General features: G+C 45.2%; 1 protein-coding gene across 2 annotated transcripts in view; it reads left to right on the top strand.

The window, feature by feature from the left end:
• TTC7B (tetratricopeptide repeat domain 7B) overlaps positions 1–26565 on the top strand; it is a 266729-nt gene that overhangs the window by 95042 nt on the left and 145122 nt on the right. For both annotated transcript variants that reach the window (XM_059723173.1, XM_006271821.4), the window contains exons 6-9: positions 15542–15620; positions 17294–17466; positions 20722–20785; positions 22340–22477. In XM_059723173.1, coding sequence (XP_059579156.1) covers positions 15542–15620; positions 17294–17466; positions 20722–20785; positions 22340–22477 — 454 coding nt within the window. The remainder of the gene's footprint in view (positions 1–15541; positions 15621–17293; positions 17467–20721; positions 20786–22339; positions 22478–26565) is intronic.

Raw genomic sequence — 26565 nt, 5'->3', positions numbered from 1 at the left:
ACAGAGGTGACTGCAGATTATCTAAAGTAGACACCCAGTTGGCTGAAAAAATAAGCAAGGCTAAAGTGGAGAAACAACATCAGGGAAAGATATGAGGAATCTGAGCATCTGACCCGAGGATGCAGTAGATTGCAGGAAGTGTATAGTAATGATCTAGGCAGCTGACCCCAACCAGAGATGGGAACCACAATCGTAAAGAATTGAACAATTCCAGAACCTATTGACTGTCATTCCTATTTCTATTACTCCAATCCCCAATGTCAGTTAGTTCTTCCTCTATTACATTCTGATGTTCTTCAATACTGATGTAGTTTTCTAATTCTCTATAATTAGCATATTTCAGTACGTTACACATCAGTATAATTTAATGCAAATCTTGGATGGAATTGGTTTATAGCAGGGGTGGGCAAAATGCAGCCTGGGGGCAGGATGCAGCTTGCCCTGCTACTATATGGCCTGCGGGGCCCCTAAAAAATTTAAAAAATTAACATTTATCTGCCCTGGGCTGCTTGTCATGCGGCCCTCGATGGCTTGCTAAAACTCGGTAAGCGGCCCTCTGCCTAAAAATAATTGCCTGCCCCTGGTCTATAGGTTGCCATAGTAGATACCAGGTCGCCCTTCACATTTTTCAGGTTTTCTTATAATCACAACAGCTGGAACTCAACTTCTGTGAAAACTGAGATCCCAGAGAACAGCTGGGGTCTCACTTGTCTGATACAGCTACCTAGTTTTGTCCTGTTTTAAATTTTGTGAGAAAATGCCAGTTGATTAAAGTAACTTCATAGTTTCATAGTAGCTAAGGTCAGGAGGGACCTGAACAGATAATCTAGCCTGACCCCCTGCCACAGGCAGGAATGAATGCTGGGTTCACAAGACCCCAGACAGGTGATCATCCAACCTCCTCTTGAATTTGCCCAAGGTAGGGGTGAGGACCACTTCCCTGGGAAGTTGGTTCCAGATTTTGGCCACCCTAACTGTAAAATATTGCTTTCTGATCTCTAACCTAAACCTGTTCTCCATCAGATTATTACCATTGTTCGTTGTCACCCCAGGTGGTGCTGGGGAGAAAAGGGCTCTGCCTATTTGCTGTTGATCTCCCCTGATGAGCTTGTAGGCAGCCACCAGCTCCCCCCTCAGCCTCCTCTTGCTTAGGCTGAGCAGGTTCTGGTCCTTCAGTCTCTCCTCATAGGGCCTGTCCTGCTGCCCTCTCACCAAGCGGGTGGCCCTCCTCTGAACCCTCTCCAGGCTGGCCACTTTCCCTTTTGAAGTGCGGTGCCCAGTACTGGGTGCAGTACTCCAACTGTGGCCTGACCAAAGTCGCATAGAGGGGGAGTATCACCTCTCTGGACTGGCTTGAGATGCACCTTTGGATGCATGACAAGGTATGGTTGGCCTTGCTGGCTGCGGTCTGGCATTGGCGGCTTATGTTCATCTTGAGTCAATAATGACTCCGAGATCCCTTTCTGCCTCTGTGCTTTCAAGAGGGGAACTCCCCAGCCTGTATGTATGCTGTGGATCCCTTCTCCCAAGGTGCAGCACGCTGCATTTGTCTACGTTGAACCCCATCCTATTCTCGTCTGCCCACTTTTGTAGTCTGTCTAAATCTAGTTGCAACCTCTCTCTCCCTTCAAGTGTGTCCACCTCGCCCCACATCTTAGTGTCATCAGCAAACTTGGACAGAGTGCTTTCCACCCTCTCGTCCAAGTCGCCGATGAAGATGTTAAACAGTGTGGGCCCAGGGACCGAGGCCTGGGGTACCCCACTGCTCACATCTCATCAGGTTGAGTACAGCCTGTCCACCACTACTCTCTGGGTGTGCCCCATCAGCCAATTTTTTACCCATCCAACTGTGCAGGCATCAATGCCACAGTTGCTTAATTTATTGATGAGGATGGGGTGAGAGACAGTGTCAAAGGCCGCCTTAAAGTCGAGAAAGACTACGTCCACAGCGACACCATCATCCAAGGATTTAGTTACTTGGTCATAAAAGGCAATCAGGTTGGTCTGGCAGGATCTGCCTTTGATGAACCCATGCTGATTGCCCCTGAGCATGATCTCCCCTGCAGGTCCCCCACAGATGTGATCCTTGATGATTCTCTCCAAGATCTTTTCGAACACCAAGGTGAGGCTTACAGGCCTATAGTTACTTGAGTCTTCTTTCCTCCCTTTCTTGAAAATAGGGACCACATTAGCCAGTTTCCAGTCCCCCGGCACCTGGCCAGATGACCACGATTGCTCTTACAGCCGGGCCAAGGGCTCTGCGATGATCTCTGCCAGCTCCCTCAACACCCTTGGGTGGAGGGCATCTGGACCTGCAGATCTAAAAATGTCTAGCCCTTCCAGAAGATCCCTAACTACATCTGCACTGACTGAAGGCCTGACAGAGCTATCCCCAAGATTTTCCCGTCTGGTAGGTGGGATGTCCCGGTCCCTGTTCAAGAAAACAGAGGCAAAAAAACTGTTAAAAATATCAGCTTTCTTGTCTGGCGTAGCCACAAGATTACCGTTTGTGTCTTGCAGGGGGCCTACATTGCCTGGTGCCCTCTTCTTTCTCCCAATGTACTTGAAAAAGGACTTTTTGTTGTCCTTAATCCTGGATGCTAGCCTGAGTTCCATCTCTTCCTCGTCCTTCCTAATAGCCCTCCTACACTCACGGGTCGAGGAGGAGTACTCCTCGTTGGTGCTAGCTCCTCCCTTCCACTCGTTGTATGCCCCCCTTTTTAGTCCTCAGGCATTGCTGAATGCCCTTGCTGAGCCATCAGAGCACTCTTACCACCCCCACTTGCTTCTCTCAGGGACTGTTATCCTTTGGGCCTGGAGGATTGCCCCCTTAAGGCAAGACCATCCCTTGTGGACTCCCACCTCCTCTACCTTCTGGGCCCTCAGTGCCTCCCCCACTAGTCTCCTAAGCTCATTGAAGTTGGTCCTTCTGAAGTCAAGGGCTTTAGCCTTGGTGTGAGCCCTTGACACCCTTCGTTGGATAGTGAAATCTAGCAGATGATGATCGCTATTTCCCAGGTGGCCAAGGACCTGCAGTGTTGAATATCAGTAATTTATAAGCATTGGTTGCGTAAGATGTGGAGCCAAATGCAACTATGGCCAGACTAAAGGCTGGATGATGGTGTTAAGTGTTGGGGGAGGAAGGGAGAAGGGTGGGTAATTCGGATGCTTGCTGGAGGAAAGGGTGTTGGGACCTCTGGATTTGTAAATGGGTACCAAAGCTCTGAGGAGTAGTGGGTAAGAAGTATGCGGGACTCTGGAATATGTAGGTGCTGGGGCTAGTGGATAAGGGGTTGCTGGAGAATGCAGGTCTCCATAGGAGTAAGTGGTACAACAATGTCGGGGAAAGGTAAGAGAGCATATTGTGGGGCAGGTAGTTCCTCAGATGGGGATAGGTAATACAAAAGCACCATTCCAGCAAAAATAGCAGGTGTGGGGTTGGTATGTGTTTCTTTTGCCCCACAGTTTGAGAGTACAGTGAGCCAAACTGTACACAGTGGGTTTGTTTGTTGCTTTAAATTAATCATAACCTAATTTATTTTACTAAATATCGCTCTTTCTATTATTATACTTCCAACTGGCATTCAGTGTCTTGTTCATTTATATCTCTTCCTCATGTTTGTCCCTAGTCAGGATCTTTTTATCTTGTTGTCAAAGTCCTTCTGGATTTTTGTCAATGTTTTGTTAACTTGCATTTCTGTTTAGCAAGTTGTAAAACCATCCACCTGTCCTATGCCATTTCGCCTACTTGAAGTCCTTTTAAAGATGTTACTCCTGTTCTCTGTATTGCAGGGGTGGGCAAAATACGGCCCACAGGCTGAAAATTGCCCATGGGGCCCCTAAAAAATTTAGAAAAGTAATGTTTCTCTGCCCTTTGTTCCTGTCAAAAATAACAGGAACCAAAGGCAGTAGGACCTAGGGGAAGCCTGGCGGGCTTCCGCAGCAGCAGGTCCCGCCTGGCCCCCCCAACCCCATGTGGCTGCCCCATGCCGGACCCTCAGGTAAGGGGAAGGTGGGGGAAGGGCAGGGAAGGACCTCGGGCAGGGAAGTGGCCCAGGGAAAAGCTGAGTGGGGGTGGGGGAAGTGGCCCCTCACCCTCCCCATGGCCAGCACCCTGTGCTGCAGCTGCTCACAGCCCACGTGGGGCTGCCTGTGCCTGTTTCGGACAGCCCTGTGGGCTGCGAGTGGCTGCAGCAGGGAGTGCTGGCCACAGGGCGGGGGGGGGTGCTGCTTTCCTCACCCCCCATGCTCAGCTTTTTTCCCCAGGCTCCTTCCCTGCTCTTTCCCGGTGTGGAGGAAAGCGGCCCTTCGCCCGCCTTATGGCCAGTGCTCCCTGCTGCGGCCACTTGCAACAGGCACAGGAACCCTGAGACAGACTGCAAGTGGCTGCAGTGTGGGGTGCCGGACATGGGGTGGAGAGGGGCGACCTCCCCCACCCCCCCCAACGCTCAGCACCACCTTGTAACCTGGCCGCACTGCCAGCCTGGGCCCCGCGCCGGCACCGGGATTGCCCGTCAGGGCTGTGCACGGCAACAGCAGCTGTGGCCCCCCCGCTTGCCACACGGGGCAGTGTTTGCCACCGCTGCCTATGGGCTGCCCAACACATGAACTCCAGGCAGGCAGGAGCAGCCAACGCTGCCCAGCGCGGCAAGCGGGGGGGCTGCAGCTGCTGGTGCCATGCACAGCCCTGGTGAGCTGGCGTAGAGCCCAGGCTGGCAGTGGGGCGGGTTACAAGCTGGTGCTGAGCACAGGGAAAAGTGCCCCCTTGCCCGTTTTGTGCCTGGTGCCCTGCGTTGCAGCTGTTTGCAGCCCGCCTGGGGCTGCCTGTGCCTGCTCAGTACAGCCCTGCGTGGGGCAGGGAGCGCTGGCCATGGGGCGAGCGAGGGGTTGCTTTTCCCCTTCACACTCTGCACCAGCTTCTTCCCTGCCAGCAAGCAAGGGGTCAGGGCTGTGCGCTGCCCCCCGCCTGTATCACAAGGCTGGGGGGCACTTGGAGTGAGTGGGTGAGGAGCCAGTGGGAGCACAGGGCCCACATCGGTGTCCCGGGGCCAGTGCTGGCAGGGCCCAGAGCAGGGTGCAGGAGCACGGGGTCCCGGTTGGTGCAGCCCAGCCCAGCTCCATGGACTCCTGCTAGCCTATGTCCCAGTTTGGGCCCCACCAGTGCTGGTCCTGGGACATGGGACCAGTGTCCCAATGTCTTGGGACCAAAGACATTGAGACATTAGTCCCAAGATGGTGACCAGGGGGCGGGGCACCTGTCAAGGGGCGGGGATACCCATGCAGCCCTCAACAACCTGCCAAAACTGGGTAAGCAGCCCTCTGCCCAAAATAATTGTCCACCCCTGCTGTATTGACTTGTGACTCCCTTTAGTATTTTTCACAGATTTATTTCTGGTATAAATTCAAATTCTTATTGATTTCTAGTCCAGAACTGGTTCTGCTACCGAGCATCATATTTTGTTAATCGTCTCCTGCTTTCTCAAACAGCTTCCATGCACAAACATCTTCTGTTTCAAAATCAGTTCAGGTAGCTCACCTGGTGCAGAAAGCTTACTGACCATGCTGATTAGTTGTTGTACAGTACTGTATCAAGTCATTTACTTCCCAAAGTAAATCATGCCTGTGTCTCTTGCATTTGTTAATTTATTTCCTTGGTAAAACAGTTTTGGGCGTGTTCAGTATAGTTTCTCATTTGCAAATCCATGCTGATTATGCTTAAAGAAATCCTGTTTTCCATGGTATCCTCTTAATCTGTCCTCAGTTTTTGCTTTCTCTACCTGCTCTTGCTAATGTTCCTTGCTTAATAGAGAACCATAGAAGAAACATTCTGAGGTAAGGGGCAAGTTCCATTTTGATTCACAAAGTTGTAACCATGGCAACAACCCCTGTATCTTCATTGCCTTTCTTGCTCTTTTTTGATACGTGCTAATACTTCTATTTTCAGTACAATTTAAATCTGTTATAAGGAAGGTATTTATAGATGTGCATGTCAGTACAAAAGTAGACTCATGGTGGGGGATGTAGTTTAAGTGGTGGGTAGGTGAAGCATGAACTATTTGTCAAAGTAGAAGTGAAGGAATGTCATGGAAATAGTGGCCAGGACCAAATTAGGCTTGAATGAAAACTGCTGTGCAAGTTTTGTCATTACCAGTGTGAATAGGGGATCCATTCAAAAACTTAATTTACATGGCTTTGTCTCTCTTCATAGCTTTCTTAGTCTCCATAGTCTGTCTCACCTGGTTTCTGTATTCCAGGTGTTCCTAAGTTATTTTTTCACATTAATTTTTTTCCCTAAACATGGATTGTCTTTGTATTGTCACAAGGTCTCTGGACATTGTCAGTTTTTCTGGCATAACATTTTTTTTCCTAGTGCATTTCCATATCTGCTGCTTGGGTCCAGATCCTCATAAATAGGGACCTACTGAAATCATGATTTCACAAAATCCAGCATTGCCTGCAAAATCTGCATGTGCACACACAAAAAAACCCAACCTTACCCAAAATTTAAATGCTGGCTTCCCAGAGAAAGCTAGGAGTATACAGGGTGCTGCGGCATCTTGCAGGGGAGGAGGGGAGCTGCCTGCTTAAAGGACTACTGGCAAGATGACTGTAGCCACCTGCTGCTCACAACTGATTGGCTGCTAGAGCTGCCTGTCATGTGCCCCGTCCCTCTCCATCAATTGGTAGCAAGGGGTGGGGCTGCATGAGACAGCCTTCACAGGCAATCAGAGGTGGTGGAGGGGGGGGTTGCTGCACTCTGCCCACAAAATGGCTGCCATGCCCCATGTTCTGCCCCGGAAATTAGTGGGCAGCCACCTCAAGTTTGGTAGGTCCCTACTCCATAAATATTTCTGCAGCCATATACCACTGAACTTCATTAGAGACATCACACTCTCAGATAGAACACTGTGAGTACCACACCGCTCCCTTAGTCGGGGGTCTCCCAACTCGCCTGCCACGGCTTGTTGTTACCTGAAGAAAGGAGGAGTTTAGTGGTGTTCTTTTTTCCGATCAGCCCAACAACAGGGTACCTGCAGCAGTGCTGCGGTGTAGGGGAGGTGGAGCCCCGAGGAACACCCTGTTCACTCGCCAACCAATCAGGTGTCCTGCTTGTGGTCCTGCCATTCCCCGCAAGCCCCTTTTACTATGGGGTCCGGCATTCAGTGCCAGTCGGTTGCCTGTATGTCAAGGTGTCTGGAGCCTCAGACCTTGATCCCAAAGTGCTGAGCTCCTGTTCTCTTGCGTCCTTCTCCCTCCAAGGGAGAGGGATGCTCCTATGACCTTTTAAATTAAGGTGGCTGGGGACTGATTGTCCCCAGCCTGAAGCAGGACACTGCTCCCCCTGCCTTGGGTTTGGGGGCAGCGCCTGCAATGCTGCTATTGCCAGCCTCCGGAGCGACTGCCTGCTTGGCAAGCTCCCTGCTGACCGTCTCTCTCTCCCCCCTCGCCGGTTTCCAGTAGGGTTTTTAAATTTCCCACAGCGGCAGCCTCAGCTGCTGCAATTAGCTGGCTGCTGCCTAGCCTGGGAAGCAGCTGTTTGAAGCGCCAGCATAACCCCAGCTTGCGCGGCTGTGGCTGCAGCTCTGCTCCCAGTGGTAAGTTTACCGGAGCACAGGGGGCCTGCTTGTTCACCCCGGGAATGTCTGGGGCTGTCCCCAACACCCTTAGTGCCTGTGGGGGCTTCCCGTCACCACAGAGATTTAAGATTATAAACTGTGATTTCTTCAATCCCTTCACTGCCATCCCAGTCCTGCATGCTAGGTACTTTACATATAATAAAAAATAAAATTAAACTGAATGTAAAATGCAAAGCAAAGGGTTTTAGCAATACATTCAAACTAACCATAACTTCTGCATTATGCATGTCCATAGAGCAAAGTGAGAACTATATGGAATGTACAGAAAGCAAAAGAGAGTGAGAATTAACACTTTATATTGAAAGGAGAGGATAGAATATTTAGGAAAATATAGAATCTGTTTCATGTCCCCCTGGTAACTTGGAGATTCAGTTGTTAAAATATTGAACTTAACCCTCAAAGTTGCCGATAATTGTTGCATGTCTGGAAATGCCATACCAGTCAAGATAGATGCAATGTTCCATTAAAGGAGCATTGAAGTAGGTGGGGAGGGTAGAGGGGAATAATTGAAGAAATTGTCCAGCATATTGCAACCAGGCCTGGAGGTACAAAGATGGGTGTAACTTTGGCCATCTAACTCAGGGGCGGGCAATTATTTTGGGTGGAGGGCCGCTTACTGAGTTTTGGCAAGTCATCGAGGGCCGCAGGACAGGCAGCCCAGGGCAGATTAATATTAATTTTCTAAAATTTTAGGGGCCCCACGAGCTGGATAGAATGGCTTGGCGGGCTGCATCCAGCCCACGGGCTGCATTTTTACCCACCCCGATCTAACTTCTTGTATTGTGCTAGACCCAATGTTAGGTTTCATATGGTGGTGACATGATTCTTGCTTTCATCTAGGACTGACTGACTTACTGAAAATTTGTTTGTGACCTAGACTAACCACAGTGAATGTTCTGCATTCTGTATGATCTGTCTGTTGCCACGTTAGTAGGAGTGCTGGTTTTAATTTGTGCGACATTAAACCATCTTAAAGCCAGCTACCTATGAGTTTACTGATTAATTTTAGTGGTTGTCATACACCACTAAGTAGTTGTGTGACCCAGCGGTGATGTTTGGGAGGTGTGGTGCTGCTAATGTGCAGGATATGATTCTGCAATCATCACAGTGATAATACCAATATGGAACAGCATCAGTAAAGGATTACAACTTTTATTTAATCACTTACAATCAAAGCCCACTTTCTTCTGACTGTAGGGTTTTTTTAATTACAAGTTTGTACCAAGGCACAGTAAAAAATTGGCTTTGTTGTAAATTGCCTTGCATATTTATGGTGCTGTATGCCTGGTGAATGATATTTGAGAAATACATTACAGTAAGATCTATCAAAGTGAATGGGGGGAAAAAGCAAACCGATGAAATAAAAGAAGCTTAGGTAGGGTATAAAAATATTTTGATGAGAAAAGTGTTGGCTGCAAATATGTGATACAACTAAGTGTGGATTGTGGGATGAATGTTCTGTTTGAAGGAATTGACAAGTTAACTTTGCATAATAAATTAGTAAATTTTAATTTTGTTTTAAATTTGTTTTTTATTAACATCTTAAAAGACTGCATGCTCTGCATTACAATTCTGACAAAGCAGTGAAGAAGCACTTCAGAAGAACATACTCCAAATCGTGATAGTTTTGTGCCATTGCTGCATTCTGCACTATACAACTGTATATACTGCAGGTTTTTTTTGAATGAGCTGGAGTGTTACCTAACTTTTAATGCAATTTAACCTGACGACATTAAGCAATCTGGGACCCACGTGCTTCAACATGATGTAAATTTTTCAAACTGGGCTGGAATTGTCAGCCAGTTGGAATAGGAGAATGATGTGCCGTTACTAACATAGAGCTATTTGCTTTTTATCAGCTGTGCAGTTTGCTGAACTGTTTGAGTGTCTTATTTACCTAACCAATATATAGTTTATTTCTTGGTTTCACAATGAGTGGATCCCTCTACGGTTATTGCCTGATATCTGTTGTTAGAGTGCAGGATTTGCAACATCATTTTATTTTTCAGTAACTGGATGGTAAGTATGCAAATCTTACTCCAGTTCTCTAATCCCTCTTCTCTGGTTGGCTCCTATATTCAGAAGTTCTAAGATGTTTGTCAGCAACATGCCTCAGCTTCTTACCCTACCACCATAAGCTGAAGCAGAAAAAATTATTGCACAAAAATTAAAACAAAAAAACCCAGTCCCCTAAAAGCAAAGACAGTTAGTACTTTTTAAAAGCTGTTTATGGCGTATCCTTTTTTTAATTAATCAGAATTCATCAAATAATTGTATGTATTACTGATGTTAATCTATGCCCTGCCCTTCTAATTAGATTTGGAAAGTAAAGGTAAAGAAAATGGATATTGACACCTTGTGGAAGGAATTCTTTTTGCATACAGACAAAAGGGAGAAATAAGAAAGGGGCGGCCAAAAGCAATGAATATTTGAAATACTTTGTCCTTTAACAGTTTGATAACCATGCTATCTTGTACCATTGACATTTATGTGTTTATTTAAAATTTAGGTACAGCAATAAAGGCATTACTTGTTAACAAATTCAGCCTCTGTTTTTATTCATCCTCTTCATGTTATTTTTACCTGTTAACCAGACGAAGCAGCTGCAGGTTACTAATTGAACACAAAAACAGTTATTACAGTGGTAGATATTTTGATCATTATCTTGCATATCATGTTGGTAACAAGTTTGAATATTGTTCATTATATGTGAAAGTGATGGTATTAATATAATATATCACTGCGTTTTAGGTTGGTTACATGCAGTACTTTCAAATGCTTTGCTGAGTCTAGTTCTAAATGTTTTATGTTTTGTCCATCACTGGCTTTGGGGCGGCCCTTTCATGGCCCTAACATTTTGCCATTTTAAGAAGCACTTACTGTCTTTTTTTTTCTTCTCATTTGTAACTGTTTTCTTCTGTTCTCGTCCTTTTGATGTCTCTGAACAATTCCCATCTCTCTCTATCAAGCTTAAATCCATCATATATCTATGAATATTTCTTCTTGTGTTTTCGCTTCCTCCAACTTTGGTCTAGTCTAAAGAACAACTAATGTGTGAATCCATTGAGCACATACAATTTTGCTTGTTTTTGCTGACTTCTCTTCAATAAGTATGGACTCTGTGGTACTGAGAAACCAGTTCAGTTTAACTTTTTTATTTTCACCAACTATATGTTCTGTAGGGAGTCCAGTTTTCCATAGATACGTGGGTTGCTTGTAATGCTAAGTAAGGGTCTGGCTGCTTTGTACTCTTATTTTTTACTCTGATGCCAATTTGATTTGTTACACTGCCAGTGGAAAAAGATTTTAAAAGTATAGGAATATTATCTGGGATTTTCAGAGAAGGCTGGCTGATTCAAACACAGACTTCATTTTCCTCACAGACTCCCCCCTCCCCTCCCTTCCCCAAATCTGGTTTAATTTGCATCTTTTTGTTTGCATATTTGTATCTAGATTGGCCCTAAGAGCATCCAGTTGCTGTTGGCTTAATGGCGTGTAGATAACGAAAAACCTTACTCCCATTTTAAAATTCCAGTTTCTGTTTCTAGTTAGATACCAGTCCAGTCCAGATGGAAGAATCAAACTTTTTATATTACAGGTTGAAAACAATGAAACATAATTATGACCTATGTCCAGATATTGGGTATGCACCAACTGTGCATACCCAGTATCTGGTATAAGGCCCTGACTCTTGGACACATGCAGATGGGAATAGGAGTACACACATGTGGTTGGTTATGACTTACCTTATGTGTATACAGATACCTAGTTGGTCAACTCTTAAATAATTTAATGTAAGTAGGAGCATACATTAAGAGCAGCTAAACAGTGCTTTTAAGGTGAGGTGACAGAGACAAACTTGTTATTTTAATGTAATTTTCTTTTAATCCAAAATAATTGCATCACTTTTGTAAAACAGGATTTGGATTTATTGCTCATGGATGTGCTTTAGCTAGTCCATTGCAGCTGTTTGTGTGTTCAGTCTTGTTCTACAGCAGGGGTGGGCAAAATACGGCCTGTGGTCTGGATGAGGCCCACCAGGCCATTCTATCTGGCCCATGGGACCCCTAAAAAAATTTAGAAAATTAATATTTATCTGGCCCTAGCTACCTGTCATGCAGCCCTTGATGGCTTGCCAAAACTCAGTAAGTGGCCCTCCTCCTGAAATACTTGCCTGCCCTTGTTCTACAGCATCATAGAATCGTAGAAAATTAGGATTGAAAGGTACCTCAGGAGGTCATCTAGTCCAACCCCCTGCTCAGAGAAGGACCATCCCCAACTAAATAATTCCAGCCAGAGCTTTGTCAAGCTGGGCCTTACAAACCTCCAAGGATGGAGATTCCAACCTCTCCAGGTAACCTGTTCCACCCTCCTAGTGAAAGAGTTCTTCCTAGAGGTGCACCAGTATATTGGTTGCATATCGGATTGGCACTGATTAAAAAGAAAATCAACGTTATCAGTAAAAAGCTTTTTTGGGGACAGTATAGCCAATAATGTCACCAATTAAATGCTCCGGGGCTCCTGAGGGAAAGAGAGCAGAGTGGAGTGCCCCAAGCAGGGGCAGCACTGGGACTATAACCACCCCAATGTTCCCCATAGCCCCTAAGTAGCTACCCCTCCCAACAATGCTCCTTAGCCTGTCACGCTCCCACCAGCTCTGAGTCCAGCCCTGGCCCACCTCCCCTGCTGGGAAGAGGCAGGTGCTGCTTCTGGCCCCAAGCTCTCAGTAGGCAGCCCTCCCTTGCCCCACGCACAAATCTGGGGCAGCGCATGCCCCCCCATGCCCTCCCCTAGGGGTACGTGCAGTGACGGGGAGCTGCCCCACCCCTTCCTCCCGCGCCTCCTAGATGAGCTGCTCCCAGCCCCTGGGGTCACATTCACTGCCCTGGCTGGGCAGCGCCTGCCCCTGCCCCACTCCTTCCCTCACCATGGGAGGCCTCAATCTGCCCCCCCCACACCCCTTCCCCCCACAGATTTACCAGCAGGATGCTGCTCTCCAAGCTGCCCAGGCTGCATTCCTGTAAATTGGGTATTGGATTAGTATCGGCCAATGTGGCTAGTTAATCTGCTGTCAGTATCAGCCAAGAAAATATTTATCAGTATACCCGTAGGTCTTCCTAATATCCAACTTAAACCTCCCTTGTTGCAACTTGAGACCATTGCTCCTTGTTCTGTCATCCGTAAGTGGTGTCTAGACCAGAGCACTCTAATTTGGAATGAAACAACTTAAGTTTCCATTAGTGTTAGGACAAAACAGTGGGAGAGCTTGAAATATATTAATCCTTTCTCCAGTATGTAGAACTGCTTCATATGTCCATACCCTCATTCAAAAAAGGGGTCTTAAAACCCTTTACAGTGTCTATAAAGATGTGATGTCTTACAGCTTAAATTTGCTGTTTTGCACAGCAGTTCTTCAGTGGTTAGGGCTGTGGAAATGAAGTCTGATGCTGCTGAAGTTGCAGGCAATGGGAAGTGCTTAGTAGGGAAACAATCTTGCATAGAAAACACTACTAAAGACTTGACAAATACAAGAAATGTACTTGGCCAAAGATAGTATACTGTGGAAAGCCTTCCAAGTTGTATATGGTATGTTTTGCTTCATATTTTTTCCCCTCAAAGCATTTAATTAATTCTTGGGTTATTTATCTCCTTTAGTTGCAACACTTTTTGTAATAGTTTGTGTAGAAGCCCTCTGCAAACTAAGTTGTATTGTATTTGTGCTGTAAAAAAAGACTTTATAAAAACGAAGATTAGATATTTTATTTCCTCAGTTTTTTTCCTTAAAATCTTGTTTTTTTCCCTCCCATGAGCCAGGAAAACCTCAGGCACATGTACATACTTTTGCTTTCTCCAACTGCTAAGCAAACATGTCATGGCAGATAATTAATAATGCTGCCTCACTACTAAGATAACACAACTTTTTCATTAAATGCAGTATAATAAAATACATAGGTTATTTCACATGGAAATAATACAATACAAAATGGCGTTTGTTCGGTCATCCTTTTGTTTGTGCCCACAATGGCTAATTCACAAAGTTAAGTAATCGGCAATGGAATTTTAGTGTGAATTAGCTGATCATTTTAGTGTCTGTATTTCACCCATTATAACAAGCTAGTATTTCACAAGATAATGGATTCTTTCTGCTGCTCTCTCTTCCTCGATGGCTTCATGGAATATTTATTTTGAAGGCCAAGGTTTTCACTGCAACATACTTATTATCAGCTGTGTATCCATGAGAAATGTATTCCTTACTACAGATGTGTTAAAAAAAACTAAAGGTACTCTAGGGACAGGTCAGAATTCCTGCATTCCCTTCCTGGCTCTGCAGTGGCTGTGGGTTGAAAAGGTCCCTGAATGGACCTCCAGAGCCAAGGACTTCTAAATAGAAAACAGTAATTTAAATACTTTGTTTGCAACATTTGCCTCCTCTCAGTAGTGCCCACTCTTCTCCTTTACGCCATTTCTCTATCTTATATGTTTAAATTACTGCTTTCTGTTTAAAACCCTTGCTCCTTGCAGGTCCATCCATAGCATCTGACAAAGTGAGCTGTTGCTTACTAAAGCTCATGCTTCTCTGTATAGTTAGTCTGTAAGGCGCCAGTCTGCCCTGACTTCTGCCACAGAGAATTGTCATCATTATCCTGATGGTTTAAATGGCACTGCAGAAGTGTTTGCTGTGACTTTTACATGCATGCTTCAGAAGTATGTGTTATAAGGCCTTCACTTACGAAGAACTTGGGCAGCACATACATTTTTTTCTTCACCTTTTGAGGCCATTATGAAACAGTGTTGGGGTTTTACTTTTGCTGTTAGAACAGTGCTATGTTATGTAATGTAATTATGTAATTTATACATGGTCATTGGTTTAAGAGGTGATTTCATTTGACATGATAGTGGCCATGATTTTAATTCAAAGCACTTTTAATTGAACACTCATTACCTGATTTGAAAACTAAATTGGAAAAGGAGCAAAACAAGTAGTACATTTTATGCCATACACTGCAGAACTCAGCTGTCAGGGTCTGTAAATGCTGACCTAAGCATTCACCATTTCAGGTGAAAGATGAGCTGTGTATTAAAAACAAAAAAACCTAGGAAAAAAAAGCGCCTTAATCTTCAACATAACAAAAGCTAGAAAAGTATCTGGGGAAACTGGCAAAATGATGAGAAAAGGAATTAAACTCAATGACCTTAGTGCAAACAGTATTTCCAGATTGTAGGAAAATATTCAGATTAGTAATAAAGATAGCCTGTATGAATATAGTGACTTCTTGTCTGAGGATCTTGTATCTTGTTTAAAAAATGCTTGGGTTTTTTTAAGTGGAAGAAGTAGAGAGACGAAGAAATAAATTTGCATAAGGTCACAGAAAGCCAGTTGCAGAGTCAAGAATAGAATTCTGAATCCTGTTTCTCACTCCTTTGCTCTAATCATCCAGCTTGGCTTACCATATATCTGTACTCTTTAAAAAATGCTTTTGAATATAAAAAGGAATTAGAAGATGTTGTATGCTGATTGAAGAAACAATGATAGATTATGCCCCTGTTTGTTCCCCTTTTACACAGTATTTGAGGTGTTGAAATGTGTTTTTTCTCAGTGCAGTTTGAAGATGATGTATGCAATATCTACTTTTGCTCTTTAGTTTCTTTCCCTTTTCACATTTTATATTGTTTTTCTGTAGTACTGTGAGTTTTCTCTATCCTTTATTTAACCCAGCCTGTTTTGTTCTTTGTCATTGTGCTTAGTGCTAGGACTCCTGTTGAATGAGTTTTTAGGCAGAGGAGGAGATACTATAGCAGGGAAATAAATTGCTAATATGTCTATAACTAAACATAAAAAGAATTTATAAAAATGTTACTGTGCATTGGATGGAAACATTGTCAAATTTTGTGTGCTCATACAGGAATTTGACAAGAGGAGTCGGTAGATTTAGAGAGATATTAAGAGCTATTGAAACGAGAACTACACAAAATCTGAGAATGGTAAGTATACTAACTACATTTTATGGTAAACACTGCATAAAAGGATTGTTGTAGAGGCAAACAAGTGAAATGACAGCCTTATTGTTTATTGATAAATAAAAGCTATTAACCAAGAACTGCAACTTTGCATGAAAAATCGGGTCACACAAGGTCACAGATTAATTATTTTAACGTGAATTGTTTTTAACTAATAAAAACAAAGGGGAATGTTTGATCAACAGTGTTCTTCTGTTCAGTGGATGCCCCCTACTTTGCAATTTTACACAGCCACCTACACAGGGAGAAAAGAGGTGGTTAGCTCTATTAGTCTGAAATTGACATGGCACCAGGTACAGCCATATATATACAAGCCTGTCCCTCAGCTGCAGCAGCCCTGCTGCGGCTCCATACACTACAGAGCACAAGGCTGCCTGACTTCTTTGGCTGGGTGTGTGGAGTGTGCCTACTGTAGAAAAAGGCCCCCAGGCTGGGAGGGAGGGTGACTTTGGCATCTCCTCTGCAAGCAGGTGCCAAGAGCAAGTGCTCAGCTTGCCTTGTCCAAGTCATACCACTACACTATAAAACCCTGCTTTTGCTAAAGTTGAGCTCACTTAGCGTCCTGCTACATATTTAGATTAAAGCTGGATAAGTTGTTACACATTTTCAAGCACTAACTTCATAGCTGGTTGGCTTTTCTTATAGCTGGATAGTCTTTTTTTATCGTGATAATTTTTTTGCACGTGTGGCTGGTCTAAATTTACTGTACGATGAATCATTTAATTGCTTAATGTATGTAACATCTAGCCAGGAGCCTTGGCATTTTAGATTCAGGTAGACAAATCAAGGTAAAATATCAGGTGATGGTGGTGATGTGTTGCTCTTGCTGCTACATGTGTTATGGTAGCCCTCAGAGGTTGGGATTCTGTTACACTTAGCACTTTGTCAGCATATAGGGAGACTATTCCTGTACACATCATTTACAATATTAGACCTTAGACCTTTACCTTTGAAGAATGAAGCTGAGTTTAATGGAATTACTTGCATACTTAAACTTCTACATAAAATATCAGATGGAAGAATGGTTATAAGCACATGTAGATAAAAGGATGAGAGCATATAGATTAGCTACACAGCTTGACAGAAGTATTGATATTATGCAAAACTAAGTTTTAGATTTTGTGGCAAACTATGCCAGTTAAACCAAAACAGGTCATTCTTCATGGAAAATGAAGTTTTTACTCTGTCTGAGTTGATTCCTTCACTTTACCACAACAAACCATGAGTGTATTGACACAGACATAGAATAACAGCAAACTCCTCTGTTTGCCTCATTTTTGCATGCCAACTTAGAAAACAAAAGAAATCTCAGGTACTATTTAAGAAGTTATTTGAAAGAGTTACAGGGGCTTTTTGTTTTGTTTTAGGTTTGTACTGAATTAAACTGTACCCTTACCTTTTATCCGTGATAAGGAGAACATTCTGAGTGCTTGAAGCAAATGAAAAAAATGAGGTGACTATATACAGCTGGCACAAGGAAAACTAGAGGAAGATGAGATTTCCACTAAGATTGGAAACCTTGTGTTCAAGTTATATTAAACTTAAATATTTTTCCTGTGGTAGTTTCCTAATATTTGCACAATTTCTGTTCTACATTATTCTCTCCTAGTAATATTCCTGTCTCTCTAACTTTACAGACGATAGCCAGACAGTTAGCTGAAATTCTCTTACGTGGCATGTGTGAACAGAGTTATTGGAATCCTCTGCAAGACCCTCCTCATCAATCTCCTCTTGATGATCCACTCCGGAAAGGCTCAAACACTAAAAATTATGCACTCAGCAGAAGACCACGGGTGTACGCTGGAGAAACGTATGGGTTTACTTCTTACCATCACTATTATTTTTAAATGTGTGGTGTCTCTTGTTCAGTCCATTTTGGAACCTTATGTTATGGAAAAGGAAAGAAGTGTTTGGAGAACCAGCAAAGGCAAATCCTGTACCTTTCTCTGGTTGGATTGGAGGATTAGGATGTAAGGGAGCCTCTTTCCTCAAGGGATGTAAGGGAGCAAGCAGAGGACCATAACTATTTTTTCCTATTATTGCTCAGTGCATTAGGGGATGGGAACCCAGGTGCCTTCTTAATGAACACATCGCTGTGCAACTAGAGCATGAGCTCGGGAATTATGGGCAATCAGGGCATACTGATGTGCTTACTATTTCACCCGTGTGAGCTATCATGTACTACACTGTTCCACTGCTTTTGCCATCCATGCTTTAAGCAGCTCCCTTTGTGGAGGTAAAATTTGCATGAATGTTTGGAAACTACAAAATGACAGTTTGTTCCTTTTTCCTTAAAAGAGGATGTAGAAGTGTATTTTATTTTATGAATTGGATAATAAGCAAATCCAGTTAGGTTTTATTGCTATAGTTGTGATGTTTCTAGAGCTTTGTATTCTGCAGTACCATAGAATTCAGTAATAGAGTTAGCAAGTTGAAGATTCATTATATTTCAATGACAAACTTGCAGATTGTTTCTTGACATTTTAAAGGGTGTGTATATTTCAGTGCAGCTGTCCCTTTAATCCTCTTAAGCCATCTTGGGATTTCTCAACCATATCTGTTTGTTGTTGAATTTACTTTTCTTCCATTTAGTCAGATAAGCAGTACCCTATTATGTTGCTCTCTGCTGATTTTTAGTTCAGCCTTGATTTACATGCACAAATGAACACTTCCCTTTGCTGATCAAAGGATGTGGTTTTCATTTCCTCGTGCCTTAGTTCCTCTGCACTGGTCATTGCTAGTAATACAATGAATGTAAGCAACCATTTTCTAAAAATTGATCAAAGTTGTTTTTTTTTTTTGTTTTTGTTTTATCTTTTACTTCTGCTGTCTCCAAGTACAGATCTGGTTTTAGACTAGGCCTATTTTCCTGGAAATGGCTGTCACAGTTATACTGACAGTCACCTCAAATAATTGTTTACAATTCAACTAGTATACTACTCAGTTTTATCACTGATAATGCAGTCAACCCAATATATATGCTGATGAAAACTTTGCACCAGCCTGCAAAAAGACCAAAACTTTGTTAGTAAGTTCTTGCTGGTGAAGCCTTGAATAAGTTTTACACAGGGCACCAAAGCCTAGTTCTGATAAGTCCTTTATACCACTTTGTATGGCACATATGAGTCACTTAGTCGACTTCTTCTTGCTCCCCAACAAGCCTTGCTTTCTTTAAACTCGTGAAGTGAAGAAATAAGAAAAGAAATGAATAATAATGGAAATCATGATGAGGACGTAGCACAGGGTAGACAAAATATAGCCCACAGGTCGGATCTGGCCCACTAACAGGTTGGATCTGGCCCACAAGTGGACACCCACTTGCATGCTGTCTTGCGCTTTCTGGGCTGGGGCTGCTGCCAGTGTAGAAGCAGAAGCATGACCCCACCTGCAGCTGTGGCACCTGCCTCCTCTGCCCCCCCTACCTCCAAAGGGGGCCAGCAGCTTCTGGGTTGGGTGCTTCATCTGTGGACTGGTTCATGTGTCTGCACTGGTTGTAGCCTGCAGCTGTGGTTTACCCTGTCTGACTCCCCATACCTGGAGCCCCAGCTGGAAGCTGCCTGCTGTGCTTGGGCAGCTGTGGACACGGGCAGCTGTGGACATGGCCATCAGCTGCTGAGTCCAGACTCTTGCCAAGGGGGAAAGGGCTGCTAAAACTGTGTGCATGTGGACTCTGGCTGTGAGGGAGAGGGGGTGGGCTAAAGCTGCAGGTGTGTTCAGAGAAGTATGACCCTCAAAAGGTCACCAAAACTCATTAAGTGGCCTGCCAACCCAAATAATTGCACCCCTCATTTGTCATAGCACCACTTGGAAAATACCAGTGAATGCTTCACCCATCACCTTTAATATTGAGGGAAGAAAAGTAACTTCTGTAAAATGGTTGTGTTCTTGGTCTTGTCCCTATGCAAAAGTAAGTCTTCTATGCTTACCTCTTCTGTCTTTGGAGAGACTCCCTTCTGTATTATAAAATTACATGGTAAGGTTTGTCTAAAAGACGTTGTTTTGAGACACTCACTGAGGTGATCCTGAGTGTAAGTGTAGAAGCCTGGAATTCAAGTGCGACTGATCGCCTCCATAGTCTTATACAATTGACCAAAGGTCTGGTCAGATGACTTTTTTGGAAAACTTGAATGCTTAATTTGTGAACACATTTTAATTCAGTTTCCCATGCAAACTGAACAGTTGGTTTCCTTTCAGACATAATTAAACAACTGTGTTTACTTGGTTTATTAAACACAAATATCCAGTTTATGAATGCACCATGGTAACTGTACCTGCAACTTAGATATTAATTGCTTACATTTTGCATGGTCAGTTGTACATGTAACATTTTGAAATTAGGTCTTATTGTCTCTATCTCAATTTCCCCACAGTAAAGATAGAAATAAAATGCACTTTGTGGCTAACTTCCAAGATTGATTTTAATTATATAAACTATTGAGATGTTCTTTAGATGAACAATTCTGTGTAATTGCAAAATACTTAAATTCATCCTTTTAATTTTGGATGCATGTGCTTCAAAACAAACTTTGCTATTCATCTTTTCCCAACATTTATACCCAGTCCATTAACCAATTTGCTCTCCTTCATTTCAGCAGCCACAGTAGAATGGCTGCAGGTAAATTCAATCTGGCTGCTGACAGACATGACCCTCCCCTCCCCTCCCTTCCCCCGCTCAAGAAAATTCACTTTATCAGAAGAAGCAGCTCGTTAGTTTCACTCAAGTCTGCAGTGCTGTATAGATCGGGCACTTCAGCAAGACTTTTTTTTGCAGCTTTTATTCAGTCAGCTATTGAATAAAAGCACCCCAAACGCCCCACTAAAGTACCACGTTTATACAGACTTTGGGCGATCGGGGTCCAACTAAGGTGATGCCTCTTCTGGGCATGTGCTGGGCTTGGCACGGTGGCTCACAGAGCTTTAAGTGCCAGGTTTGGTTTTTTTTGCTCAGATCTGTAAGCAGCTTCCTTGGCTACCAGTATTCAGCATTTTTATACTTGCTGTTTTGAGAACCCTTTTGAAGAGTTTTATGTTCTACTTTAATGCTGTTATGTTTGTGTTTGAACAGTATTTTTTGTCCGCAAGAAAATACAGAAGAAGCCCTGTTGTTGCTGCTGATAAGTGAATCTATGGTAAGTTAAACAGCTAGTTTTTAAAAGCTCCTTTTAATGGATATCATGTCACTTGGACTTGTCAAATCATGGTTGTGCCTTGTCTCGTATTAGGAAAGCAGGCAAGCAGTTCCTTCATGTGCTGGATTTTGTTCCTATGGCAGTCGTCACAGGGCCCCATCCTTCTGTGCAGCCCCCACCCAGCCTCATCAGGGCAAAGGGAGCTTGATCTGGCCCTGTGGGGGGGTGGGGAAGGGTATGGCTGGACCTGATCCAGCCACAGGGGTTGGGGAGAGGGAGGTGTGGATTGGTTCTGATCCATCTGTAGTGGGGAGGGGACATGGCCTGGGCCCAACCTGACTGTATGGGAGGGAAGGGGGCATAGCCCAGCTCTAGCCTGCCACACGGGCTTGGAGTTTGGAGATTTGGAAGCAGGGGAGGCTGGCCTTATTAATTACTACCGCTCTTCTGCTACCAAATTTCTCAACCTGTGAGGAACCCCACGAGCTGGATATGATGGCTCTGCAACCACATTTAGTCCACAGGCTGGAGGTCAAACATCCCTACCCTAAAGGTTTCTCTGCCTCTCTAACATAAAAAAATAAAAAACTTATAGCATGTTACTTCAGATCTTTCACTTGTTTCAAATTATCACAGCCCATTAATGTGGATCTTCAGTCTAAACATTGGGAATTTAACTCAGGGAAACTTGTGTGGTGTCTTTGTCTTCTTTCTACAACAGTGAGTTGATAATTATATATGAGGTAGATTTGGAGAAGGTGGTTTGAGGCTATCCTTATCTAGACAGTAGAGCGTAAGTGGTCTTGAGCATCTGGAGACTTACGTTTTATACTTGGCTCTAAACAGCATTTCTATATAGGAACCTGGGTAGCTTATTTATTTAATCTGCCTGTACCTCACCCTCTGTTTGTAAAAAGAGGTGTTTATTTTTATGACAATGAATGAATTGCACTTTGAAATCCTTTAGAATCCAAAACATTGTGCAAACGGTCCTTTGCCACATTTATGCTGGTGGAGAGAATTATCAGTCTCCCTATTGATAATTCCTTGTACTGAATTAGAGAGGGTTATCCTCAGAGGAAAGTCCTTTCTCATCTCAGGGGGAGAGAGAGAGAGAGCTGTTATGATTTTCAGAAGAGGGAATTAATAAGAGAAAAAAGTCCTCCCTCTAAAAGGAAGGGTGTAAAGAAGACCCAAGGAGCTCCGAAGTTGTGCCATATGCTGATGCAAGACAGTGAAATTAAAGCCATACAATATCAGTCCAGTGCTGAGGTAACTTAACTAAATTAATTACCTACATTTTACATAATTAAAACCTAATAAAAATATTAATTAACAGGACATAAGCTTCAGACTCAGTTTATGTATTAAATAAGGATCAGATTAGGCTGATCCTACCTAAAAATGATCAAATGTGAAACGAGCAGTGATTGCTATTTGTCATGGTCACAGACTTCCAAGGATGATTGCTAGATTTATGACTACCTATTTAAAAAAAAAAAAAAAGTTTTTAGCATTACAATGGTCTTGGATTTCCTTGGTTTTGTCTTTCAGGCTAACCGTGATGCAGTACTGAGTAGAATACCTGAGCACAAAAATGATCGCATCATCAGTTTGCAAAGTGCATCTGTGGTCTATGATTTACTTACTATTGCCTTGGGAAGAAGAGGTCAATATGAAATGCTATCAGAGGTATGCTTGTGACTTAGCAATTAATTCTGGGGGTGATTGCTGGTGGTTACTATTAATAATGCAGGTTTATTTTCGTGGTGCTTTAAAAGTCGACCAAGAATAGGTGTTCATTGTGATGGCCACTGTACAAACAGGGCACATCTACACGTGCATTTGATCCAAGATCAGTTTCCTTCCAAGTAAATGCTCCTGGGCAGGCATCTACAGGTGCAAAAACTAGGCAGCAGATTTGCTGCTCTTAGCACCAAACTTTCTGAAGCCCTACAGTGGACTGCTGCTGCCACCAGGTGGAGCGCCAGGCTTTGGCTACCGTGGCTGGCAGCTGGCATCCCTCTTGAAAAGGCAGCCTGCTCTCTGGCCAGCCACTTCCCTGGCCAGGAGCAGCATGCACAGCACAGGGGCAGTATGCAGCAGCACCTGTCTTGCCAACTGTGCCTCCGTGTACCATGGCTGCTTTAGTCCCTGCTCCTGGCAGTGAAGACCATTACCCTGAGCTCCTGCTGGCCAACATGCTGTCCCACTATGCTGGCTACTGCCTTGCCCCTCCCAGCTCCCCCATGTGCAGTGACTGCCTGCCCAGCCACAGTGCACCCATCCCAGGGCTGCTGCCGGGACCCTGTCCAGCTGGCCAGACCCTGGCAGGGATGCCAATAATGGGCTCCTGGACACCACTACTGGGGCAGTCCTTGCCCTCCTGGGCCTCCAGCCCCTCTGCCTCTGGGCCTGCTGAGCCAGCCAAGACTGGTGGACATCATCCAGCAGACCTGGGACAATAAGAAGTGGCTGGAGGCATTTCACTTGACCTGGGCCACTTTCAGGGACCTCCTGGAGCACCTTTGCCTGCACCTGGAGTGGCAGGACACCACCATGTGGCTGTCCCTCCCTGCAGACTCCTGGCTCTAGCCCTCACCCTGTTGAAGGTAGCCACACCTGCCAGCCTTCACTATGTGGGACATCTCTTTGGGGTAGGCAAGGCCACCTCCGGGGAGGCCATCCTGGAGGTGTGAGGGTCCCTTTAGGATGTGCTGGGACATGTGGTGCTCCGCATGCACAACCCCCTGGTGGTGGTGGCAGGGTTCTGTGCCCTGGGATTCCCTCAGTGCAGCGGTGCTCTGGATGAGACCCGTTTCCCTGTCACCTGTCTGCCCCAATGTGACCAGCCCTACTAAAGCCAGAGGGGCTTTCACTCTGTGGTACTCCAGGCCATCATGGACCACCAATGCACCTTTATGCATATGAGTGCCGGCTACGAAGGCAGTGCCCACGATACCCACATCTTCTGAAACTCCGCTATGCCGGGCCTTGTGGAGGCCAGGGGTGCCAGATCTGCAGCTGGTCACTGTGGTGGTCCCGCACCTCCTCATCAGGGACCCTGCCTACGTGCTCCTGCCCCGGCTCATGAGGTCCTACACTGGCCAGTTGGTCCCCCACCAGGCCCACTTTAACCACTGCCTGGACTGGACCCATGCCCTAATGGAGTGCACCTTCAGCCATCTGAATGGATGCTGGCGCACCATTGCAGCCCACCTTGTTTGCTGAGGACAACCTTGCCTGAATCGTTGTTGCAGCCTGCATGTTGCATAACATTTGCAAGGCCCAGGGGAAGCTCTTTTGTGAGGCTTGGGTGGAGGCTATCTGGCAGCAGGAACACCACCTGGAGTCCCAGGTACAAAGAGGCCACTCCACCACCCACCAGCAATAAAACACCCTTTTCCCTGTGCAGACTATTTACAAAATGCTTTGTGTGCTGTCCTGGGGTGGGAGGCATGGGTGGGAAGGATGCCTAAGGAACAGAGCCCAGGGAGAGGCAGTCTGCACCCTGGCCTCTGGCTGTTCCATCACAGGTACAGACCCTGTGGCAAGCCCATCAGGTGGGCAGCTCGCCCAGGGGCAGCCACTGCCAAATGTGGCCTCCTTCTCACGTGCAGCTGCAAGATATGCAAAGCCATGAGAAAAAGCTGTTTGTGAGAGTTTGCAACATTTCTCAAATACAATGCTTGTGCACTGCCCTGCTGCTTCCCCTACCTCCTACTCCTACAGGCCAGTAGCTGTCCTATGCTGTCACCCAGCCCATAGCACCCAGGGTTGGGGCATGCGGGGGTCCCAGATGACTGGGATAAGGGGTTGCCCTTGCCCCTGCCATCCCCACAGAGGGTCTTTCCAGGGGGCACCCCAGGGCCAGTCCCCTTATCTGCCCCCCCCCACCCCCCTGCACTGCCACTGTGCCCCTAGCATGCCCCTGCTGTGTGTTGTGGGTGCTGCACGAGGAACTGTTTGCGTGGATCGAGGGGTGTCCAACCCACTATACCCTGCTGCTGCTGATCTTTATGGTGCCCTGGGTCCACCTGCACATTTGACATGGGACCCTGAACTTTGACAGCACAGGGGGCAAGCCCAGGCTACCCCTCAATCTCCAGTGCTGCCTGGAAGGCCTACCTGTCGCTGTGCTACACATCTCTTTCTCTTGCAACTGAGGAGGACATCACCACTGGCATCAACATGCTCCTCAGCGTGAAAGGCCCATGCCCGGCTAGCTGCGGGGAAACGGATTGCTCAGTAAAGTTTTACAAAGTCCCCTTCATCCCTGCAGGCTAGTGGTGCTGGGTGCAGGCAGGCTGGTGAGGCTAGCTTGTCCAGGGGGACAGGGCCTGGAGTTGCAGATTTGCTCCCGGGTTGTGTTTACACATGTGTAACTGTGTAGTAACTAATCACAAGTAAATTTGCTACCTGCATTTATAGGTAGCATACTTACTTACATTTAGCCATTTTAACTGTGTAGCAAGCATGCACACATGTACACACATTTCCTACAAACATTTTTTATAACTAGAGAGTTCTCCACCTATGATTTCCTTAGGGAAATAGAAGGCCTTTCAAAAAACGAAACATTATGAAAGCTCACATAGGACTCTCCTTCAATTCTGCCCCCCGGTTCTGTGACCTTCAGTGTAAAATTAATAGCTGTTGGAGAAATTTGATGCAATATCAATAGCATCCTTCAAATGGTCAGAAAGATGCTGGTAGTTCAGGCTTATAACTGACTCTTTCTAAACCTCTGTCCAGCAGAGGAAGCTTTCTTGCAGGTGTCATGTTGTTCTGCTTTGCTCTGCCCTGGTCTTTCCTTTACCTCCTCTTTGGAGCTATGAACCATCCTTGAGTTCTGGCATCCTGGTGCTGATATGTAGGAGCTCCTAAGATGAAGCAGAAAGTGATTGGCTCAAAGAAATATGAGCAACATTTGAAGTACTTGCAGTATGGTTGAGTGATATACCTCATGTCAGTTTCTTGATCTTTCTAAATTAGGAGTTAGCAACATATGCAGCCTACTGGTCAAATCTGACCCATAAAGTGATCTGGTCTGGCCTACTAGTGGGAAGTTAGGATTGGCAGCCTGCCTGGCTTGGTGGGAGCATGGTGAAGTGGCAGGTGGTCAGGTGGTGCTGAGGCTCACAGAAGTGGATGTGGGATTGAGCAGGTAATCAGGAGTGGAATTGTGGGGCTTAGGCAGCAGGAGGCAGAATAGGTTTTGAGAAGGTGACAGAGGCTTAGCAGGAGTGGTGTGGTAGCAGGTGGCATGCTAGGGAGGGCAAATGATGTGTGACTGCAAGGCATCTTGGATATCCGTCCCCCCGCTCCCCTCCCCCCCCCCCCCCCCCCATTTGACAGGAAGGAAATTTTTGAGATTTTGTGTTGTAACTGTGGGAGTTGATTTGTAGTGATGTGGACACCAGGTAGACTTCAGATATGTGAAGTGACAAGGGGTGAAGTGCCTGGGTCCTCCCTCCAGAAGTTGGACACCAGGCCTGTGTGAAGCGGCAAGTATGTTTCGGATTCAGATTTCTCCAATTTTGGAGGGACAGTGATTTGATTTGGAGATTCAAATCAGTGCCCTGATTTGATTTGGCTAAATTGGATCCAAAGATTCAGCGCCGCTTTGGAGGTTCAGCCATAGGCTAAACAGGTAGCAGTCCTCACCACACTGGACACAGCTGCCTCCAGCTGGTAAGTCTGTTGTGGTGGGTGGAAGGGGGAGGGGCAGCTCAATGTCCCCACAGCAAGGGAGGTATTGAAGCTGGGACAAGCTGCCC

Source organism: Alligator mississippiensis, chromosome 2 (assembly GCF_030867095.1).
Source record: "Alligator mississippiensis isolate rAllMis1 chromosome 2, rAllMis1, whole genome shotgun sequence".
Lineage (NCBI taxonomy): Eukaryota > Metazoa > Chordata > Crocodylia > Alligatoridae > Alligator > Alligator mississippiensis.
Note: the sequence above shows the minus strand (reverse complement) of the source record. Positions and strands in the feature narration are given on the sequence as shown.